We start from the raw sequence: 18,127 nt of genomic DNA, 5'->3' as shown, positions 1-18,127 counted from the left end.
GGAGGGTATTGTTGCCTGGTTTGACATTTCAGCTATGCTAATCAAACAAGTTTACTAGTACCGGTATGTGCAAATGTTACTCGAAAAGTTTTTACATTGACAAACATATAAAACTATCCCTGTCTGATGAGAGCTGAACCTGGTGAGATGTACTGTAGGAGGGGCCCGGACATGAGTCAACCCACAGAGCCTTCCACACACACACACACACACACACACACACACACACACACACACACACACACACACACACACACACACACACACACACACACACACACACACACACACACACACACACACACACACACACACACACACACACACACACACACACACACACACACACACACACACACACACACACACACACACACACACACCAGATTGAGCTATCTCTCAGTCCCGGCAGAGGGAACTGGAATTTTGTCCCTGGACTTTCCCTAATGAGACTGAGATCGAGGCTAGCTACTGGAGTCTGGGACGTAAATCGGGACTTGATCACCCCGGCTGGGTGACCTGAGTGAGGGGTATGATGTTGCGATACCCGAAACCCTGATGACCTTGGGATACATCACTGAGGATACGTCCCAGGTGCATCCATGCAATGTTTTTTCGTTCTAGTTGCGACCGAAGGTCGCAGTTTACTATGAAAACCTGCATCTCCCGTCAGTCACGCCTTCAAAAATGGTCACGCCTCGTGACATCACGCCTCCATATATGGTCACGCCTCATGACATAACGCCTTGTGACACGTCACGCCACCATATATGGCCGTCTCCACATATGAAGATCACAACACTGACCTCATCAAACCCTGGATTGCCATACATGGAGAAGACTGGATCACCTATATCTGCATATATGGAGCAGGCCAGCAACTCGATGTATAGAGTCAAACCTCAAACCCTTATAGATCTCCAAATATGGAGCTGACCTTTCCTGACATTCCATATGTTGATCTCGTCCTTCCTCTTCGATGTCTCCCTATTGACTGATACCTGTCCATTCAAACTCTAGACGGGCCCGCCCCAAAGTTATTAGTGCAACCACGCCCGGCAGCGGGCGAAAACTAGAGTTCCCAACAGGCCCGAAAATGGCCCTACCCTGTACACTCAAGACACTGAGCCCGCTGCCACCCTCAGATCTCCATATATGGAGCTGACCTGTTCTGACATTCCATATGTTATCTGACCTCATCAAACCCTGTACACTCAAGACACGCTCCATATATGGCCAGACCTCATTAAACCCTGCACACTCAAGACACTCCCCCCGCTGCCACCCTTAGATCTCCATATGTGGAGCTGACCTGTTCTGACATTCCATGTTGATCTGACCTCCCAACAAAGCACCAGCGCTCGCCCAGCAGTCTGCCGTCACCCAGGCGGATGCGTGCATGCTTCTTGCCCTCAGGGCGTCTTACTGGTTATTCTATTTATAGTGACTCATAGGAATAAAATGGAGACCACCGGAGAGACGGGTGACAGCCGGAATGTAGACGGCACCCGGGAGCAGTGTGGGTTTAAATATCCAATCCAATCCACTTTATTTATAATTATAAAGCATATTTAAAACAACAGAGTTGAGCCAAAGTGTTATATGCCTACAGTTAGTGCCAAATAAAATGAGAACAATACAAAAACCAAAAACCAGCAACACGCAACATTCTATATATATTACAGGTGATTGTTTGAACCAGACTGTAAAAAATTGGTTTGAACTATTGCTGATGTCATTAGCATACTGATGTCATCAGTATGCCAATATATGTGCATGCCCCCTTTTGTGCCCATATGGAGCTAACTGATTGCCTTTGGTATAATCTCTGATTGATACATTTATTATTGGATGATGACAATCCCCCCCCCCCCTCCCTGTCTGTGATCTCACCTGAGCTTCACCTGAGCTACCCACGGGTAGGTGGGCACATAAACATACTACTGAAATTGTGAAGGCATGTGTGGGTAAAGAAAGCTGCAAGCACCTGTAGATATTTCATCATATATCTTAAAAATACTTGTCAAGTCTGTTGGCTGATTTGAAAACTGTCAAGTGGCATTTCTTCCTCAGCCTATAGTGGGAATAGGCATGCACGGCTTGGGAAGCCGTGGACATGCACGGCTTGGTTGCATAACTGATCTAAGTCAAATTATTACTATACACACCATTAAACAAATGTTTTAAATAGTTGAATGAGGAATTTCATTCACAATGTGGAGGTTCCTTACAGAAGTTGATTCAATCAAACCCTTAACCCAGTTCTCCTCAATCCAACTGTGTTGCAACTTGCAAGGTGGTTCTCTACCCAGCCAATCACACTAGACTAGAACTAGTGGGGGAGCAAAATGGAGCCAATAATATTGTTTCAATGTTGTTTCTCTCTCTCTCTCCCCCCTCTCTCAATTCAATTCAATTCAATTCAATTCAATTCAATTCAATTCAATTCAATTCAATTCAATTCAATACACACACACACACACACACACACACACACACGCACGCACACACACGCACGCACGCACGCACGCACACACACACACACACACACACACACACACACACACACACACACACAGTGGGTGGGAATAGAGTGAGTCCCTCCTCCTCTCAGACGTAGGTAGAGTGGTAGACTAGTATACACCTGGTGGTAGGTAGGTGTCTTTTGTTGTGATTGCTTTTCTAGTTGGCATTTTATATTCCTTTACTAAGTCTACAGACCTTTTGATGTGTATATTGGGGACCTAGTGCACTATGGCGACATTGCATTGTCTTTAAAGGCACGGGACTACTAGGTCTGTCTCTGTCGGTATTTTTGGACAGGTGTGTTACCTGTAGCGCCCTCAGGAGAGGGCGGACTCGGCACTTCCTCCACGGCTGTGACACACACAAGTCGGCTACAATGTATGAGACGAGGGGGCCTGAAGAAGGGACATACTACTCCACTACTGGTGGTTATACATAGGGCTGCACCACTGCAGTCTCTCCTATTTTCCAGTGATTTCTTTTAACCGAAAAGCTTTTTTAATTTCAGTAGCACGACTAGTCTACTCTGTGGCAGGGAGGGAGCACACAGCCACACACACGCGGAGTGAATGCTTCCTGATAATAAAGAGGTGCGTCTTATTTCCATTCCCAGTGATTGAGTGCGCACTGCTTTCAGCAGCACCAGCAGACAGAGCAGAGCGGGGGCATTGACGCATTGTGGTGGACTACTCGACTCGACAGGGGCAGTAGTGTAGTAGCACTGCCAAACCGCCCGCCCGCCTGTTCGGCTGCTGCTGCTGTCTGCGCTCTACAGACGCATCCATGAGCGAGACCGCGATGGCCGTGGTGCAGCTCGACACGGACCAGGACCATCAACCGGAGAACGGCTTCGTGTCTCCCGACCCCACGTCGCCGTCCGTGCTGGCACGCATCGACGACTGTGTTCTGCCGTTTCTCGGGGGATTTGGGAATTACCAGAGACACCTCATCGTGCTGACATGGATCCCGGCGATCTTTATTGGATTCAGCCAATATTCCGACAATTTTCTCCTTGCCCAGCCGAACAACACGTGTGTCCACCAGCCTACTATGGCAAATGTTACCAATGTGACTAGAAGTCATTCCGCTTTATTTCACTCTCCGCACAATAGCAGCACGCGTCCCGCTTATATTTATGCCAATGGAAGTTATGGCACTCACAATGATTCGGCCAACATGCAGTGCATGTGCAAGGAATGGACATTTGAGCTGCAAACGGGACTTGTGCGGAATGTTGTCACCAAGGTAAGTTATTATGGACCTCGTGCATCATGGAATGTCTTCTCAGTCTTATCAATATATTATGTATCAATGCCTCATCCCATCTATATTTCGTGATGACGAGTGGAATACATTGTGAATTTGTGAGTGATGGACACCATCTGATTTCAAAACCAGGGTAAACCCAATGAACAGGCCTCTGTTTTTATTTATTTATTATTATTCGAACTACAGCATGGCTGGCAGGTGATGGCTTTGATCTGCTCCTGACATATTATTGCATGTGGCAAATCTGTTCTATAGCCTCCGAGCTCCCATCTGTATGAGGCTGGGACAGAATGCAGGGTTTCTCTTCCACACAGTGGGCGTTTTACACTGTGGGTTACCTACTGCATAATGCATGCAATAGCAGTGGTATACAAATGCATTATGCAGTAGGTAGCCCACACTTCCGTGCACCTTTTGTTGACAAATCGTGGTTCTAAAGTAGGACATGGGGACACTCAACATGGTATATTATAGACCAGAGCATGCTTCATGGCAGCCGGGGACAGCAGCATGAGTGAGTCATCCCAGCAGCTGACTCGAGGTATATACGACCTGCTATCAGAGACATGCTACTGTCCTTCGGCATTGTTTCTCTTTGTGTCATAATGCTTTCCACTTGAGAAACAAATCATCTGCCCTCAAGTCTTGAGGGCAGATGAGGCCCTCCCCTCCCCCCCGCCCTCGCCCTCTCTCTCTCTTTCTGTTTTGCCGTTTGATCTCTATCTCAGTTTGTCAGGATGAGGCCATTATTTTCCGTCTGTTGTCATTATGGTTCAACAACATGGATGTGATGTTAGCCCAAGATTTAGACTCGTTATGCTAATGAGGGATTACTAACATCAGTCCTTCTGCTGTGTGTCTACATACAGGCCTACCCACATCAAGCATCATCTCATTGTATGAGGTTGAGAGCTATAACTGAAAGTCAGAAATCATCATTAATTCATAAGGTCCTCCTCACGTATTTGACTTATGAGCTTTGTGATTATGTAATTTATTTAATACGCCTCACAACAACCTGAGGTGCATTCAAAAGCCACGAGGTTTCCTTTTTGCAGCTCATTCATTAGACTGATTTTTATAATAATTCCTACCTGAGAGTGCTGGGTTTTGAAGTATAATTTATACATTTTCTTTCATTTCAAATGGAAGTGTTCCTACAGTAATCAAATGTAACATAGCATACCCTACCCTATATTGTATTTATATGTGTCTCTAGCTGCCATGTCAGCAGCACCTAATGTCAGACATTGGCTGTGCTGAAGAATATCCCCGTCATTCTTTGTGAGTGATGCAATGTAATAACCTTGTGCCCCAGTACACTCCACTTGTGCGACACTGTAAACAAGTGGTATCCAGTTCATCAGGATTGTTTCTCCCTCAAATATTTGATTTGACAATGATGATCAAATAGAAGTAGAAGAAATAGACTGGTTTGGTTTGATCTGAGATCTTTATAGCGTTCCCTGTGCCACGGGGAAGAGGAGACAGTGTGCCATCCATGCTGAGCTTCTGGCTCGCAGGGATGCCAACGATCCATCTGTTTATCACTGATAATGTCCATGCTTAAACTGCCAGCACATAAAATGGAGCTCTCTTGCATCTTGTCCACCGTGAGCCAGGAGACACTATATGATACACCCTGTTCTCGTTTTTTGTATTGTCCAGTGATGCCTAATTGGAGAGGCTGCTCTAATAATTCTGGTGCACACGCTATTCAGATAGCTTGCATTAATAGCACCCTTCACCTGGGGGCAAACACATTCAAGCCGGAGCTATATTTGATATTATGATAATCCCTCCCTGCCTGAAGACTAGAATGTACAGGACACCATCTGAGTGGAGAAACTGATGCAACAGCTTCCCCAATTTAAAATAACTAACTTTTTTAACCCCCTCGTGAAGATGCTAAGAATAATGAAACGGTTATTCTTAATCCTCTGTCAGCCATACCACCCATGGCCACATTTTGTATTTTAAAACTAAATGCAACGCTATATACTTCATTGACCCGTGTCACAATGCATTTGCAACGCAGTGTGTTGTGAACTTGTAGATATGCTATATTTGCAGAATGTTGGGGGGGACATTGTCCTAGATGCACTGATGGGTGAGAAGGGAAATCTTGTATTCAGTCCTGACTCCTGAAGGGGATCTGAGTGCGAGTTAAGTTAACCAGAAATATATTGTTGCACCTGCGCTGGCCATACACAGCAAGCAAGTGTTAGGATTGTACTGTGTAACAGTGTGCACGTTGACCAACGGTGTTGCACTACAGGACTGTTGGTGGCCACATACTTGGTGGCTTAGTGGGCCGTGAATACATGCATTTGTCTTGCCTTTACACACACATACACACACACACGTCCTCTGAATGTCATGTTGACACTGCCACCAATGCAGAACAGTCGGTGACAGAGCTGAGCAGTTGGTGAAAGCCTCCCTGGAACGGTGCCCTTCCCTGACCCAGACAGTCGTTCCGTGTTGTGACAAAGGTCATGCTTGGAAGAAATTGATTGGGGAGGCAGGCGTTCAGGTGACTCCTGACGACGAGAATCCAAAACGGAAGAGAATGGACTCTCCAGTCCCGAGCCGCATATCTCTACCTTTCATATGACCTCAGTGGAAGTCGGGGGACGTGACACTGTTGCAGGAAGTGCTGACTCAGCAGCCATGTGTTTGGATTGCCTCGGCATAACTGACACATGACCGTGTGTGTGTGTGTGTGTGTGTGTGTGTGAGACATCCTATATACATCGGCAGCGGAACGGATTGCCAAGCATCGCGTGTGTCTAGTAAAAAGAATATACCATCACGCTTTAACCCCTTCACACCCTATTAACAGTCAACGTCGGTCGCACGCGAAGGCATAATAAAATGTCCATTGGCTTTATTCCCAGTGGTGCCTTTCATAGGTTTAATCTGCAGAAGAGAGAGAATATAACGTGCCTCTTGGTGTAGTTCACTAGGGCAACATCTGAAAGGAGGCTTTGATGCAGCGATGGAAATGAACTAAGTACAATTACTTAAGTACTGTACTTTTATTTCTACTACACTACATCTCAGAGCAATTATTGTACTTTTACTCCATTATTTAAAAACCTTTGTTACTTGTTACTTTGTAGCTTTTCATTATTATTTTCAAAACATACATGAACCACTTCAGCCCCAATACTTTTGTACTTTTACTACCTTCCAATTCAGGACTTTCTAGTATTTCTAGTTCTACATCGCCGTATTGATACTTTTACTTCAGTAAAACACGTGAGTAGGCTACTTTTTCCACCGCTGTGTGCAGGGTATAAAGAGGCTGATGTGGACCTGTTCTAATAGAGTCCTGGGTCTCCTCTGGGTCTCATTTAATTGGGCTGAGCCATAGAAGTGAGAATGTATCATTACTGGGGAGACTAGTAGGGTCTCTCTGCTCTCTGCCCAATCCACTGACTCCCATTCAGACAGATATAACGGCGCTGGCGGGCGGCACGCACGCTGCTGGAAGAAGCATCTCATCACATGATCTCTCTCACACACACACACACACACACACACACACACACACACACACACACACACACGTGTCATAGCATCATCATGGAAGATTGATTAGGATCTTTCTGTTTTGAAACAGGATTATCCTATGGAGATTGGAGAAACATTTGACTGCCACAAAGCTACTGTGCACACCTTTTGAAGCTATTGGATTAGATTCAATTTTAGATTAGACTATTATTGTCCCAGAGGGATATTTGTTTTCACAGCCTGTCCGACATAGAAACGTATAACAATAGCGTACAACACAACATAGTGAACATACAGGTAAAGACAATTCATATAATCTCAAATACAGCCATTTCACTAACACACACTAACAACATGTCAGCAAGACAGTTTGGTTAAACGCTGCAATAGCAGAGTGGACAAAACTCCTAGAAAAGCAACCCTTTTCCCATCTCAAAGTTGTCTCTGTCCAGATGCCATTATTGTGAAGTGATGATTGAGGGGGTGCTATGTGAATGCTAGGCGTGTGGTGGCTCTGTCATTCATGTGTGAGCTTTTGTGTGGAAAGATATTTCAGAGGCTGCCTGTGATGATATGTTTGTTTATTTCGTTGGAGATGGTCAACATGTTGAAAAAGCATGGTTACTGTAGATTAACTAAAAGACGTGTGGGACAAAAGTTTATTGTCCAAAGTGAGTCCAAGTCAAGATATGTGAAGTTGTCTACCTGTTTTATTGTCTCTCATGGGTGGAGGAGGGTTCAGTGACTACAGTGTGTGTGTTAATGACCAGTTATTTTGTTTTGTCCATGTTCAGCTGTAGGTAATTGTCAGGAAATTGCTTTTTGAGCAGTCTGAAAATGGCAGAGTCATCAGAGTATTTGAAGTATGTGGTGATGGGTGAGCGGCTGATAGTCATTTGTGTTGAGGGTGTGTAAAGAAGGCACTGTTAGAGTTCAGTCTCTTGCTAAGGAAGATGTGAGTTGATTGAGGAGTGGAGGGATGTTGAGTTGGTGTGAAGTTTCTATTATATAATCTGATGGTGTTGGAAGGCGGAACAAAGTGAATTGTTGCTAAATTGTCTGGTGATTCTAGATGTTGGAGGAGGCATGCTATGTCCCTCCTTTGGCTCTGTATGCAAACTGGCAGGGGTCCAGTTGTGGTCTGATGGCTAGCAGGATTGTATTTTGCTCTCCAGCTTGGTTTTGCTGATCAGAGAAGAACACTGTAGTATCTGCTATTATAATGTAATTTTAATTTTGAGTACTTTCATTAGTACACATATTTTATTTCGTAAAATACAGTATAATCATGCCGACACAACCTCTGCAGCATACATACAGTATGTTCTTCACAAGCTTGTTTGTGGGAACACCCAGTCCCAATATCACTATGAGGTTGCACACCCAAAGATTTGCAAGTTGATACCGTAGTCCACCTCCCCCCGGCCTCTCTTGCTCCATGTGCGTCCATGCTGTTTACCCAGCTGGCCTGTCACTCGCACAGACCCCAGATCAGTATGGGACAGTAGGAGGACGGTCTCAGCTGTTGAGAGGGGATGACCCTGCCGCAGATGCCAAGTCAGCACAACAACGACACCCACTAACGCCGTCAACTGGGAGAAGAGATACTTGTGTGACTGAAAGATAAGACTCTCTGCAGACTGTGGGTGCCGCATGGTTTGTTTCTGATAACTTAAGTGTGCGAGGATAAAACTCTGTGCGCACGGGCGTGTTTACTGCAAGGCTACGTTCTGATAAGTGGTGGTCTTGATCAGTGAAGAGTGAACATAGAGCTGGGTGTTTGACCTTTGGCTGGTCTTCAGGTTTTGTTTGTAGGATTAGGACAATGGAATGTGAGGCGGAGGATGGGTAGTGGGTTTCTTTCTCTCTTTGAGCTGGGCAATTCTATAGGCCTTTTATTGATATCGTGTGAAACAAGACTAGATATCTTCTGGTATTATGCATATTGGCATATCCAAAGTGTTGTCTTTTCCTGGTTTTAAAAGCTGTCTTACAGCAAAGTGATGTGACTTTCGGCACTTACCTGACTGTTCTAGCTGTTCTATTATTTGGCTTTGTTCCATTAGTTATTATATAAGCATTGATGATTATTATTGATCAAAAAAAATATTTGTGTAAAATGTTGACACCAGTAGCCACAATCTCGTCACAATATTGTTTATCAACATATTTGATCAATAGATATCTCCAGTCCCTAATCTCAGAAGATAGAGATAATGTTTTTTTATGTATTGTTTCATGTCGAGGGGCCTCTCTATTGTGGGCCTCTCTATTGTACACCTCCAAGGTTGTTTTCCCTTCTGACCATAGGGGCTTTATATCCAACCATACATGTTATCTTATCTCTGTAGCGTCCTTGAATCCATTCCAGACGCGGATGCAACCAATAGTATTGGTCCAATACCTTTCTGTACACAGCCCTGGGTAGTGGGTACTAGGCCACCTGGCATTGTAGACACTCAGCTCCTTTCTAGTTTCTCTCTCTGTTGCAAATTGCCAAGGGATATCTATATAAAAATACATACAAATATTGTATAATAATAAAACTACTTATATATATTTTGCCATTAACTTCTTACTTCTGATGAGGTACATTTATGTATGGTCAAGTAATGAATATACAAATGCAAATTACATACTACCTACCTAACCCATCTACTGTATCTACCAACCAATCCCAATCTGCCTACAATCCTGTCCCCCTGTAGTGCTCGAAGCCTGAAAACAATGCACAATGAATGGCAAAAAGATCGCAATCTAGATTCAGACACTTATGCAATCTCCTTTTGTGAAGAATCGTGCAGCACTAGTTGGCTGTCCAATTCATTTGAGTTACTCTTATGTTTTTGCTATAAGAGAGAGACTTGTGACTACCCATTTTGCAACCAGATCTTATTTTAATGTTGCGAGACGAGAAACACTCTCCTGGGATTTTTATGTGGGTAATAATTTGTGTTTTTAGATATTTTAGTATTTCAAACTGTCATCACTGGCACTTTGAAATACTGAAATATCTAAAAACACATACCGTATTGTATTACACACATTAAAACCCCAGGAAAGTGTTTCTTGTCTCCCAAACATCATTCAAATAAGATCTGGTTGCAAAAGGGGTGAAGTGGCCCTTTAAGTCAAGCTTTGACGGTGTCTGTTTAAAACCACAGTAGGTGCCACATTTTGAATGTAGTAGTGTTAGCAACTACAAACTAAACGACACTAAATATTTTCACGGAAGAATGTTGAATCGTGTGAGAATCGTGATATCAATTCTTGTGGAGGAAAATCGAGATTCACATTTGAGCAGTTGTGGACATAGTACATACCTGTAATACTGTACTGTATACTAGCATTGTAACCTTCATATTGCTGATCTCTCTAGAGGCGTAAAAAACAACAACATACAGTATATTGATCGATCAGACAATAGTGAAACTGAAACCTACTGACGCTAAGGTAATTTGTCATGCGGCTGGAGCAGCCTTCTTGTAACCCTGGGCATTTTTTCCTCTGTGGGACGAGCACAGAAGCTCCAGTTGTTCATTATTTTCCATTGAGTAGAATGGTGTGTTGTGTCTGTCTGCAGTGCTCTGTGAATGTGCCAGTATTGTTTTTTATTTCAGGAAAGCGCACATGCTGTTACCCATCTTGTTCAACATGTTTCTGTTCATCCTCTAGTCTTTGTGTTTTATTGTCTAGATGCTGTAGTGGCAGTTATTGGCAGACGTTGCTCCACACCCAGTTAATATGAACCGGCTCCTATGTATTGAATTGCACATGCATTGCACTGTCTGCAATGGCATTTAGTTTACACGGTGAGAATCCTCAGTGTTATTTTAACTCTGGGAGGAAAAAAACAGACCTGCAACTCTCAGAACTTTCCTGTGTATGTATACGTTACTACTACAGGACAGAATGCCGTAATAGAATGCCTGTAATGCACGCTATGCGATGCTTGCATCTCGTCTGCTCGGCTGCTCCACATTCATTCACTTGTTCACACTCCCTCTCTCACGGTATCTCTCTCATTTTCACGAACATCGCCCACACCACCATACGTGTTCTCTCAACCTCGGGGATGCAGGAGGAAATCGTGTTCAAACTTACACTGTGGGAATTCAAAAGAGATGGATAAGCAAGGCGAGGGGGTGGGAAGGGGGGGGGGGGGTCTGTTGCTAGGCAGTAACTCTGCAGCAGTCTCCCCTCTCACATTTCTTCCTCCGCGGTCGGACGCTGGCCTCGTAGGTAGCTGTCTCTCCAACACATCTTTCACCTTAAAATATAATTGTCTCTGTCGTTAATATGCCTCGATCCCCTTCCTCTATCGGTGCCTTCATTTTATTTTATTTCCCTCTGAATTGAACCCCTCCCACCTTAGTTTCTCTTTCTTTCTTCTAACTCCCCCCCACCCCCCCCCCACCCACACCCGCACAGTTCAACGAGTGCAGTGGGGGACTCGGGGTGCAGCTGTAGTTGGGAGGAGGCGTCCCCATCATGGCTAATGACGCTCACTGGCGCAGAATGACCATTGATGTAGGACAACAGACTGCTTTTTTAGACAGACAGACACCCCCAGGGTTTTCACTGCTTGTCTCCCGGTCCCCCATCTGTGCCTTGGAACAGTGTGGAGGACACGATGCGCACAAGTGCAGTCGCACGCACGCACAGACTGTGAGAGAGAGAGAGAGACACACACACACACGCACGCGCACGCGCACGCGCACACACACGCACACACAGTTCTAGGCAGCAGTAGGGCTTTTGTCCGGTGCTTTGTGCTTGTCAGCTTGCAAATTAAGAGGTGTCTGCCTGTTCTACCTACACAACAAGACTTTTCATTCAATGCTTCGGAATAAGAGTTGGAATGGCGTTTAAGACAATTGCCTGCGACCGGCCAGCAGGCAACGTTGTTGTGAATATAACTCGGAGTGCGCAAATGTAGAATTACATACATTCAGACATCTCTCAATGAAAACCATTTATTGGAATGAATTTAAGGTAGGGAACGGAAAGTGATTTTTTGGTTAAAATTAAATATTTTTGGTTAAAGGTTTAAATCACTATATTCTGATAGTAATCATTGCTATAGACTATAGAGTGTTTGTTCAGTTACAGGGGTCTACATGTCTCTCCAGCTCTTTACATTTTCAGGTAGGTGACACAATTTCAGCCAATCAGGAGAGAGTAGGGCCATTTATCACCTTATCAACGTGGTGTTTATAGTGTCCGTGGCATCACTTACAGTTCCACTTGTTTCATCTGTATCCTGACTGTGTTCCCTATCCTGATTGGATCAAATCTGCATCCCGACCTGAAAATGCATTTATTTCAGTTTGAATTAAAAGCTTGAGAGACATGGAGACTCCTGTTACTGAACAAACAACTCTTAATAGCAATGAGTACTACAATATAGAGCTTTTTTAACACTTATTTTAACCAAAGAAAAGTACTTACTGCCACCTTTAACCAATTACAATGCAATGGCATTGTATGATGGTGTGGCTCTGGTCCCATGATGCTGCAGAACATGTCTGAGATCACCCTCCGCCCCAAGGCAGGGCCTAAAGGCGTTCTCTTTATTTAACCAGGCAAAACAAATTAAGAACACATTCAAATGTCCAATTGTGGCCAGGGAGAGGGGGACTAAAAGAAATTACTCAATATACAGTAACACAGTTATTACATGGACATGATAATGGATATATAAATGAGCCGCACCGCTCGTTATGGTACGTAAAGAGGAGGCTGGAGAGTTGAAAGGAGATTGATCACTGATGAGCTGTCATTTATTGTACTGTAGCAGCGAGAGATGTTGGACATTATAAGAATGAATGTCGGTCTGCTTAAATAGACCACATAGATTGGACCATTTAAAGATTGCTGCAATTTGTGTAATTGGAAGTTGTGTTGGAGGTTGAGACACAAAATTAATAAATGTACTATTATGAATTAGAAGAACACGGATACATTTATGATTTTGATTATGATTTTTTACAGTTTACCATTTATATATTGCCTTTTTCAACATGGGTGGCCATAGTGGAAATCAACCGCCATGTTATTCGTATACAGTATGCCGTTATTAACTGCTTAACAGCTTTCATTCTACGTTGTAACATTTAAGGTGTGTTCTTTTGGATGACTTGTACATAGTCTTACACCTTGGCCAGCTCTTTGGCACAAATGCCCATTTTTGTTGGTCACTGTCCAACGTTATGCAACATAGTAAATTTCCTGCCACAGATGTCCATTCTGCATTGTCATCAAAGTGTGATCAGCCGTGACGCAGCATTAGTCACGTGTTTGTTTTTCAGAGTTCAGACACAAAGGTTCAGTCTTCATAAATGATGGCACACTCAATGGATTTTGATTCGGTGATATGTCTTTACATTAAAGTGTTGATGTTTTCCTCTCTTGGTGCCATTGCACAACAGGTACTTGTTTGCCTCCCTGTCTTTGTCCACGGCTGACATTGATACCGAAGCCATGAATGAGTGGCATGCCTGGGTCATGTGACCCACGCCTGGGCCAGTGATGGCTGGGTGGCTCTGGGTAATCCCGGAGCGTACCATTCTGAGCAGGTCACTATGCTAAGAGGTTAGAAGAGGATAGAATCCCCCTCTCTCACTGAAACTATTAAACATGGTGACAGCCAAGAATACTTTGTTTGTATCCCAAAGGGGACGATTTGCTCTAAATCTCTGCAATTGTTATTGACAATGAGAACGTAAACCTGAAACCTTAATGTGGAGTGTTGCTTGGGTTCTCTGACCGGCTGCCTGATGGCTTTATGCACCTGTTGCCACTCTGCCACACCCCACCCCAGCATGCCCATCCCTCTATGCCTAATGTCCCCCAACAGACAGCTGGAAGGCCTTTATCCCTCTCCCTCTGTCCCAACGCTATGGGACTACTACTAACGAGCCTTAATTTGACATGGCGGTACGGCAGTAGAAATGACGGTCACATAAATGTTTGACTAGTGGTATGTAGCATATGTTAACAAGGCATTTTTCCTCTAGGCTCTATGCACTCATGTTTTTAAATGTTTTGTTTCCATTCCTTAGATGTTTCTATCTTGTGATGTTTCTTCTTTTTATGCATTTGCCTAGTAGCACTTTGAGATTCTGTGGAATGTAAAGTGCATTATAAATGTCATTATTATGTTTAAATAGCTGTTTTTGTATAATGAGACTATAGCTGCAAACAACATTCTTCAGGGATGTTTGCCTGATATGCCCTGTTGCACGAACTGGTTCAATTCAATGGCCCAAACCACACCGATAGGTCGCCATGCAACTCCTCTGAGAGGCACTGGGGCATTATTTTGACATTAGTTTATTACAATTATATTATATTATAAGAATTATAAGAATATATTATATTCTGTGATCAAAGTCTACTGTTCAGCTCTTGAGTGACCCAGATTTACAGTGCTGCAGAAAAAATAATTAACAAGTTGAACACATGAAAATTGCGCGAGCGCACACACTCTCTCTCTCTCTCTCTCTCGCACGCACACACACACACACACACACACACACACACACACTCTGTATAATTTGCATGCTAGGAATCCCATTGCTGCTCGAGGGAAGTAAAGGCTTCCTTCAGTGAATAGTTGACTCATGACTTTGAAATGGAAAATACAGCTTTCGCAATATCATGGAGTCAGCACAATACAGTGAAAACAACAGTGATTTGATCACTTTTGCCCAGCACTTTGAGTTAAATAAAGAACTGCATTATCCAAAAAAACACACCCCATTGCTCTCTCAAAGTTAAAACGAATGTTTTGTCCCATAGAATGGGTGAAAAGATATCTCCTTTTTAGTTAATTTTTCATGTGTGCATGCATATAAAATATTACTATGCATACAGTACTGCTGTGCTGTATGCACTATCACTGATATCTGCTGCTAAGAGAGATGTCCTTTTTTTAACAAGCACCGTATGGATTAGATATGGTTAACCTGCTATTTTGAGGTATTTTTTTACTTTGTTTCTTTCAATATTCTTATGGCTATATATATATATATATATATATATATATATATATATATATACTGCAAATCATCGGAGATTGTACAGAAAGAAAAGCATTTCACCCTCTCTTTTACCCCTGTAAACCTATGTGACCATGAACTTGAAATTGAAGTTTCGTCACCACGGTGTTTGTTTACTTCTCTCAACAGTGGAGTCTGGTGTGTGACTCAGCATGGAAGGTCCACATCGCAAAGTTCTCCCTCTTGGTGGGATCCATCTTCGGATACCTGGTGTTTGGCGTTCTTGCCGACTGGTAAGATACTGACTGCATACAGAGGTCTTCATTGCTGCTGTCTGATAGGCAGTGGTAAGATACTGACTGCATACAGAGGTCTTCATTGCTGCTGTCTGATAGGCAGTGGGGTCATTTCTTTCAAATACATTTACCACCACTACATCTCAAGAGGCAAATGTTGTACTCTTACTCTACTACAATTCTATGAAAACTAGTTATTTGATTTGGTTGGTTGAGTATTATTACGAAACACACTAAACACAAGTTCATCCCTATTCATATTTCGGTTATTTGAAAATTGCATATCTACATGATCACAATGTGTCGCAAGCTTGTAGATCTACTATTTTCAAAACACATTTGAAAACTTGTGAAATGGGACTTTCTGCATAATGTACATTTTGAATTGACGTTTTTCCACCACTACGTACTTGAAATGCATTGAACTTGTAACGTCCCCTTTCCAACGTTCTCTTGTCCAATAGGTTTGGCCGCCATCCGGTGCTGATCATCTCTGTGCTCTTCATGTTGGTGTTCGGTCTGACCGTGGCCTTCTCCGTCAACGTTCCCATGTTCAGCACCCTGAGGTTCTTCGAGGGCTTCTGCTTGGCAGGGATCAACCTATCCCTCTTCATTCTCAGTAAGTAATAAGTAAGTGATAACATACATGCAGGATATATTTTTAACGTAATGTATACTATATAATTGTCGTTTACACCGTTGGGTTGTTCATTAAACCCATTAAAACCGGGAAAGCATCTGTAACTTTAGATGCATTGCTAGCGTTGGCTATTCAAAAATAGCAGATGTACAAGCTCACATCGTGTCACTCCATGGCGCACTGCAAAGCTTGTACACATGTTGTGTATCTGCTATATTGGAATTTTTTAGAGTTTTGAGAGCTACTCATTTAGAATGGTCATAATGGGTTAAAATACTCTATTAATATGTCACAGAAGGATGAGTTCCATGCCCTTCGGGTCTAACTTGGACATCTTGTTTTGAGTGTTGTTTGTCTCTGGTGTGGGTCTATGTGTCACCCGCAGGTCAGGCAGCTGCTTCAATGTATGTTCTAACCAGAGAGAGAGAGAGAGAGAGGGAGAGAGAGAGAGAGACAATGACAAAGGTCACTTCTGCTTCATAGCAATACAGGACCTGCAGGTCTATTACATGGACCACTAACAGAGTCCTTTAATGCCTTTAGGGAAAAAACCTTTGCTGCTTTGTTTTGGTCTGGGCTCTACTTCTAGGAAATGGCAGCCAGCTACTGTATTGCCGTTACTCAGCAAATTAAAAGTAATGAGGTGGAAGGAAAAGTTATCCTTAGTTTACCCTCAATGCCCTCAACTACTTCAAATCCTGAGTGTTATTTCAACTCTGATGGTGTAAACATGGCCTCTTGTGAACCGTAACTCATAAATATGAACACGCAGGGTTTTATATTACAATGTATATCTTCCCTGACATCAAGAAAGTGAACTTGATTAAAGAGCTACTTGTCCTTTATTTAGTTATATTTTCTTGTTAAAATATAATGGATGTTTAGGATTTTAATGCACTTTACATAGCACAGAATCTCAAAGTGCTACTAGGCAAATGCATAAATAGAAGAAACATCACACGACTAAAAACATCTAAGGAATGGAAACAAAACATTTAAAACATGAGGGCATAGAGCCTAGAGGTAAAACCAGTGTGAAGTTGGAAACATGGCTTGTTAAAAAGGCTTAAACAAACATGTTGTATTAACTATATTCTAATAGTAATCATTGCTGTGTGTGTGTTTGTTCAGTAACAGAGGATCCCAGTCTCTCTCTCTCTCTCTCTCTTTCTCTCTCTCTCTCTCTCTCTCTCTCTCTCTCTCTCTCTCTCTCTCTCTCGTAGACAGAAAATGCATTTTCAGCTCGGGATACCAATTTTATCCAACAATCGAGAAGTGATGACTCCAAGTAACGAGCAGACACATTTCTAACTGGAACACTATCCAACAGAAGCTGATTTAGTTGGTGCTCTCTCCTGATTGGATGAAATTGGCAACCCACCTGAAAATGTATTTCCTGTTTTTATTAACGAGCTGGAGAGAGACCAGTTATTGAACCAAATGCCAGTCTACAGCAATGACTATTATGTGAATATAGAGCTTTAAGTATGCTACTCACAACAGTGTAGCCTACCATATCTGCTCTTAAATACTCTTGCAAAACATATTATTTGAGTGGACCAGCTAAAATACTTTTATCATTTTTGGATTGGCCATTACTCCTGGTCCATATCTTGGCAAAGGAAGAGAAGAGGGGAGAGATGAGGAGTTGAGTTGCTGCTTCACTGCAGCCTCACACGTCACTGCTGTTTACTGTTGCTATTCTGCACATGTATATTGCCCATGGAGATGATTGCAACCTTCTCTCTGTACAGTAAAGGCTTGAGGACTGATCATCTGTCCTCCTGTTAAATTGATCTACTATTTGAGAGAAAGAGGGAGGGAGACACACAGAAAGAGAAGGGGGATTTGTGATCGAGTGCTTATAATTGGCC

The 18,127-nt window shown here is 43.1% G+C and overlaps 1 protein-coding gene across 1 annotated transcript in view; it reads left to right on the top strand.

The window, feature by feature from the left end:
- The first annotated feature begins 2,690 nt into the window (after window positions 1-2,690).
- LOC308325702 (solute carrier family 22 member 23-like) overlaps window positions 2,691-18,127 on the top strand; it is a 51,132-nt gene continuing 35,695 nt past the window's right edge. The window contains exons 1-3 of the mRNA XM_080778345.1: window positions 2,691-3,771; window positions 15,507-15,610; window positions 16,078-16,232. Coding sequence (XP_080634471.1) covers window positions 3,310-3,771; window positions 15,507-15,610; window positions 16,078-16,232 — 721 coding nt within the window. The 5' untranslated portion in view covers window positions 2,691-3,309. The remainder of the gene's footprint in view (window positions 3,772-15,506; window positions 15,611-16,077; window positions 16,233-18,127) is intronic.

The sequence above is a fragment of the Protomyctophum bolini genome, assembly GCF_963924005.1.
Source record: "Protomyctophum bolini genome assembly, chromosome: 12".
Classification (NCBI taxonomy): domain Eukaryota; kingdom Metazoa; phylum Chordata; class Actinopteri; order Myctophiformes; family Myctophidae; genus Protomyctophum; species Protomyctophum bolini.
Note: the sequence above shows the minus strand (reverse complement) of the source record. Positions and strands in the feature narration are given on the sequence as shown.